Source organism: Silene latifolia, chromosome 2 (genome assembly GCF_048544455.1).
Source record: "Silene latifolia isolate original U9 population chromosome 2, ASM4854445v1, whole genome shotgun sequence".
Taxonomy (NCBI): domain Eukaryota; kingdom Viridiplantae; phylum Streptophyta; class Magnoliopsida; order Caryophyllales; family Caryophyllaceae; genus Silene; species Silene latifolia.
The window spans coordinates 6,079,373-6,085,708 of record NC_133527.1 but is presented as its reverse complement, the minus strand read 5'-3'; the positions used below and the strand labels follow the sequence as shown (position 1 = coordinate 6,085,708).

General features: G+C 36.5%; 2 protein-coding genes across 2 annotated transcripts; both read right to left on the bottom strand.

Moving 5' to 3' along the window:
* Positions 1-1,262: 1,262 nt before the first annotated feature.
* LOC141632841 (uncharacterized) lies at positions 1,263-2,036 on the bottom strand. The gene has a single exon (XM_074445353.1). The coding sequence runs from the start codon at positions 2,034-2,036 to the stop codon at positions 1,263-1,265; it is 774 nt and encodes a 257-aa protein (XP_074301454.1).
* Positions 2,037-2,151: 115 nt separating this feature from the next.
* On the bottom strand, positions 2,152-5,181 carry LOC141632834 (uncharacterized). Its single transcript, XM_074445347.1, has 4 exons — positions 5,136-5,181; positions 4,506-5,015; positions 3,711-4,409; positions 2,152-2,924 (listed from the first exon to the last, which is right to left on the bottom strand). The coding sequence occupies exons 1-4, from the start codon at positions 5,179-5,181 to the stop codon at positions 2,152-2,154; spliced, it is 2,028 nt and encodes a 675-aa protein (XP_074301448.1).
* Between the last annotated feature and the right edge of the window lie 1,155 nt (positions 5,182-6,336).

Below are 6,336 nucleotides of genomic sequence, written 5' to 3'. Positions count from 1 at the left end.
AGCACTTGATCGATGTATACGGAGATCATTCAATTGCGGATCGGCTCTGATTTAAGGTGGGTTTGATTTCCATTTACTTTAACAAATTATGCTTGTATAAGTTTTATTTGTTGAAGTCAGTTCATTAAGGTTTATTGTGAAATTTGTTTACTGATATGCTTTTGATTATAGTCATATGTGTAATTGTTATTTTTTTCAGACCGTCTTAAATAAACTAATTTGAAGAAAAATTACGGCATAGTTAATGTTCATTTGGATATCTTAATTAACTGGTAAAAGTTTGATCATAGAATTCTGTAATTGGTAATATGGATTGGTTATTTTTAGTATAAGTAAATAAATGTTTTGATGAAGTTTGTAAATGGGCTCGTTTAGCGGTTAACCGGTTTTAAATTTTATTAATTTCTTGCACCGGATCCGAACCGGATTAATCCGGTAAACAGGTTTTTCTAAAAATTTGTAACCAAATCCGGAAACCGGATTATCCGCTCCGGTTTCGTAACCGGTTTCATATGAACAAAGAAATCAGCATGTTCTTCTTTTGATTATAGGGCTGATCAAAAGCGTGATGGCATCGTATTCTAGTGAATTAATGAATAAAAAATCAGCGTTTGTGTTTGAACGAAAAATGCAAGGACTGTAAATTAGGATTGAGGTTTGGTTTCTACAATTCCACGTTCCACACTTCCACTTGTCAACCTTTTTAGAAAATTTTCATTTTTAGTAAACCGGTTTTAAAACCGGGCTCCGGTTTTGAATTATTGAGATCCGAATCCGCTCCGGTTTAACACTAAAATATACGATTCGGATACCGGACCGAAAAATGACAGAACATTTCCGGGTTCCGTTTATCGATTTTTGGTTCGAATTCGGTTTTAAAATTCGGATCGGCTTTTTTTGCTCAGCCATAGCTGGTTTACTTGTTAATGTTCTGTCATTTTGTCTGAAGTGTCTATTGAATTTTTGATTACGTGTTTGAAAATGTAAATCACCAATATTGGATAATGACGTAATAATTGAGATTAATTATGATCACAGAAATTAAAGGAAATGTAAAAACAATAAAACATAACAAAAAGATAAAATAATACAAAAAAGGTTCAAGTACAAAGTTAATTGAGTCAATGTATCAACTTTCGAAAATCAAAGACAAAAATTACAGTTTCTCGAATATCTCCTTGTAAACAACATTCGTTGTTGTATTAGTCATTCCCCCTTCTTCGTCTAGAAGCAAAACTTTTAGACCTTTCCTACTTGTAACCCTAGATATAGCAACGTACAATTGGCCATGGGTAAAAGCGGTCTAGGAAGATAAAGTCCAACCGGGATAGAGATTGCCCTTGACTTTTGTTAATAGTCATTGCAAAGCAAACTGCTAAAGGAAATTGTCTTCTTTCAAACTTAATTGGGAACCTGGTCACATCGGTAGGGGTCAAGGTGATGCGGGGAATATAGACCTTGCTACCGATATGACTGCCAGAAATAACGGTAGCACTTATAACGCGATTTCCTAGATGATTTACCTCCATTCTTGTGCCATTGCACAATCCATTTGCTTGGTCAATGTTTCTAAGGAGCATGACTATAGCTCCAACTTTCAGCTTTAATCTGTGATTGGGTAAACCAGAACATCTGATTGAGTTAAGAAACTCGGTAGAATAAAGTTCTCGAACCCCATAATTCGTCTCTTCCTTGCTTATTTCATCAGAGCTTAAGTAAACTTTTTCTTCCTTTTGAATTTGATCCAATACATAGTCGTTTACCTCCTCGACAACATCGTGAGTAGGTGCGAGTACAGCTCTTTCAGTGAAGTACGGATGGTCACCTAAGTGATCTTTTAAAGATGGGTACGTGCTCTCTACAATGGTGGCTATTGCATCTAAACCCGGTTGTATAAGTATATCTTCGGGTAACTCAATGCTAGCTACACCATCATTTGGCCCTCCTGCTAAACCGTCACCAACTTCGAGAATCCACTTTGAAAATTGTCTTATTTCATCAACATCGATTCTCGCACTTCCGACTTGAAGTCTCATATTTTTGTGAGCTTCAAAACCACGAAATTTAACAACAATTTAAAACGGTCAGAATTGAATTACTAAGTAAAAGTAGATATTGTATAAGTAAGTTTAGTAGTTAATTTTACAAAAGTTAAGATATAACCTTGCAATATCTCCATAAAGGAGAAGAACTAATAGCAGCACCTACAATATCTTGCCTGCTTCCTTTAGGTATAACAGGCAAGATTTGTCGAAAATCTCCGCCAAACACTACAACTTTTCCTCCGAATGGTTTTTCAGGGTCTCCTTCTGATGAAGTTCTCATAATATCTCTCATGCTTCTATCAAGAGCTTCAAAACAATAACGATTAATCATAGGTGCCTCGTCCCATATGATAAGCTTTGCCCTTATTAATAGGTCTGCCAAATCGGTTCCTGGTCGTATCCCATGACAGGTGGAATTTTCGTCAATATTAATAGGTATGCTTAGTTTTGCGTGGGCTGTCCGCCCCCCTGGAAGAAGGATAGATGCAATGCCACTTGATGCAACCGCTATGACAATCTCACCTTTGGACCTTATTCCAGCGCATAACGTTTTCCAGAGGAAGGTCTTACCGGTTCCCCCATACCCATAAACAAAGTAAACACCACCTTGACCACTATAAACAGAGTACATGATTTTTCTATAAATCGATTTCTGTTCATCAGTCATTGAAGAAGTTAGCTTTTCATGTTCCTTATTTAAAGCATCTTTATCATAAGCTAACTCATCTGCCAATAGCCTATTCGAGCACGTAGCAAGAATGTCAACGTCTGGATATGGCATGTTGTCAAACTTACGTAATGAACTACCATTTCTTTGCAACCATGATTCAATCTCGGATAGTGCGTAAGTTTGCAACTGATCGTCTGTGAGTTGGAGATCTGCATGTTAAAATTTTTACCATAATTAAAATTGCGTAGAAATAGCTTTTTCAAGGACATCAGCTGATAATAAACCACTAAACCACTTTAATTTTATTAAAGTTCATAGTGAATCAGAATGTTAAGAAAAAGGAGAAAGGTAGAACAGTCAGTAAAAGAAGGTATAGACACTTTGAGAAATAATTGAGATGGTAATTCAATCAAACTGTTTATTAATTTTCAATAATGAAATACGTGTTATTCATGATTGTAAATTTTATTTTTCATTTAACCAGTTTGAATTAATTACATTACAACTAAGTGTATGCTAAAAAAAATTAGTCATTAAATCAGATTTTTATTAAATAATTTTTTCTAATAAAATGTTATTATCCAAAACATGTTTTTCTTCAAGCACACCATCGATTTCACCATATCATAAACAATACTATAATAAATCTCAACAGCGACATTTACTACATATATGTTCGTCCTTTAAAAAATAAGTTTTCAAGTACATGTAAACTTCATTGACACACTTTTTTAATTATATAATTCTGAATTTGTTATCGGCAGTACTATATAGTTGTCAAAATATTTTGAGAATCTTTCTTTATAATAAGTTTGTAATTAATTAAAACTGGCATTGACTGCCTCCTGTTTTTGAAATATGTCACCAAAATTAACAAATTACATGCATTCACGAAAGTAAACAAATTTAAATAGATCAATGAGAATGCTGCCATGCAGTTTAATGTTTTAACTAATATTATTAGACCAAAAAAATTTAGAAATCACATGGGTTACGCAGCTCAGTTCGTCTTCTATATAAGATGTCATCTGATAATAACTTCCACGTCTCCTCCCACACTAATTCAGGCTTCACTAAGCTATTTGTGAGCAAAAGAGTTGCAAAAAGGTTCCTAAGATAACATCCCGTCCCCCAAAAACTCGCTTCATTAATGGCATCAATATACTCTTTATCATCACCAAGTAAGCCTAAAGCGTAGCAAGCTTCCTTGAATGTTGGGTGAGGAAATCCATTTACGGTTCGAATATCTTCATATGATTTGGGTCCTTTCACAAAGTTGAGTAGGGTTCTCAAATAGTACCTCTCACCCCCATTTGGAGACATATGATACATCCGGCCAAGAGTAAAACCTTTATGCCTTGGAGTCCATACCTTTTGTTTCTCTTTCCATACAAATTTTTGTGGAAATTCCCAATATGTTAGATCTCTACCATCAGATTTCAAATTATTATATTCCAACCAAGCTGTGAATTTTGTTCTACCTCCGGAAGACCTTTCAACAACTTCGTCGATTGGATCTTCATCATGGAAAATAACGTTTTGCTCATTAGGAAGGTGATAATCTAACCTTAAAACAGGGGGGGTCCTATAGTGAATAGGGAAGGCAAAAATTCTCCAAACAGCTTCACACGGTGAAATGTAACGGCAGTCGTAGTATTGTTGTATCTGATCAATTTGATTTGGGTCCTGAGAACCTATTCAATAAGAGAAATAAAAATAATAAAACATTTATTAGACAAAATTGAATTCTAAAATTATGAAAGAAAAGTTACGTAAATATTATTCACTACCATTATTGGTGCGAGTTGCACTAACAGTGACACGGTCGTATCCTTTATTAATGTACTTGAATAAGTACTTGATTGATCTTGCTTGGTTGCACCATTCAACATTAATGTGAGCACGATACTTCAACAACAAATCTGCATTGTATGGAACGACATATCCGTTATGAATTTCTTTACCATTTTTCTCAATTGTTCTTCCATTGTCCCTTCTCATATAAACTGGATAACCATCACCATCTACAGTAGTTCTCTCATTAAACTTCTTTGGAAATTTTTTCGAGCATATTCCATCAATCATGCATGGAGAATCTGGGTTAAGATCTCCACATGGACCATGAATCATACAATCTTTTACTGCTGCATAAAGGGCTGGGTTTTCTAGGGGGTCTGGAATTTCAGCACTTATTATACGGTCAACATCGACGGCTTCGGGGAACTTGTCATCCCTTTGTAAAAATAGCAAAATATGCGCATGCGGGAGGCCACGTTTCTGGAATTCAATTGTATAAACAACTGAAAAAAAAATCCAAAATTAAAGTTAGTATTACATAGAGCTTAGTATCAAAAATAGAAAATTGAAAAGTTTACGCATGATATTTAAAAACGTTAATTAAAAGTAAATGATAAATTCACCTGCCCTTGTCCGTCCAAAAATATGCAGTTCTTTAAAGTCGCGCATCAGCTCATAGAGTTTCTGTTAAAGATACTAAGTCTACTACTTCAAATCCCACGTGATTAATCTTAGCTAGACTTAGTCTTAGTTGTTATAGCTTAGTCAATAGTCTTAGCTTGTACTTCCTTATTTTACTCTTCTGTTACCTATTCTCTAGGAGCTTAGTTAGCTTAGGTTTCTATCTATTCTTTAGTATATAATCATAGACATGTACACTGTAATTGCTAACACATTCAATATACATTCATTCTTCTCATTTACATGGTATCACGAGTCTCCGATCCTCACGATCAAACCAAATCCGTGTCTACCTTCTTCTGTTAGCTACTCGATTTTTTCGAAAACCGACCAACCATGTCGAACAATCAACTTCAAATCGTCAATACCGCTGAACCCACCCGACCCCTCACTCTTGTAACCTTTGCTAATTGCATTCAATTGAAAGACACTATCACCTTTCGACAGTGGAGGTTTCAAGTCCGTGCTATTATGAACGGACTTGAACTCTTCTCTTACCTCGATGGCACCGTCATCGTACCACCACGCACCATCACTGTCGACCCTGTCCCACCCGCAACCGAATCCACTACCGCTGCCAACCCTGCCTTTTCGACCTGGTATAGGCAAGATCAGCTTATACTAGGCGCCCTAACCGGTACCCTAGCCCCTCCGATTGCTGCCCTTATTGTTAATGACACCACCTCCACCGCAGCCTGGACCACCCTAACTCGCACCTTTGCCAACTCGTCCCGTGGCCACCGTCTCCAAATTAAAGATCGTTTGGAAAACATATCTCACACCGATGACATGACCATCACCGAGTACATGACTGCTATCAAAGCATGTACCGATGATTTGGCTCAGTTAGAACATCCAATGGATGTCGATGATGTTACCAATAAAATCCTCAACGGCCTAAACTACGATAAATATCGCTCCGTCATTGAGGCAGTTCGTGCTCGTGACACATCAATTTCTTTTGAATCTCTTCATGAGAAATTGATACAGCAGGAACTCCGTCTGAAAAACACCCCAAACCCGAATACCCAAGCCTTTAACCCATCCGCTCATGCTGCTACCTATCGACCCAACAATAATAATAATAATCGTCATAACTACAATACCCGTCAATCCCAACCACGCCAATCTTACCCGCCCAAA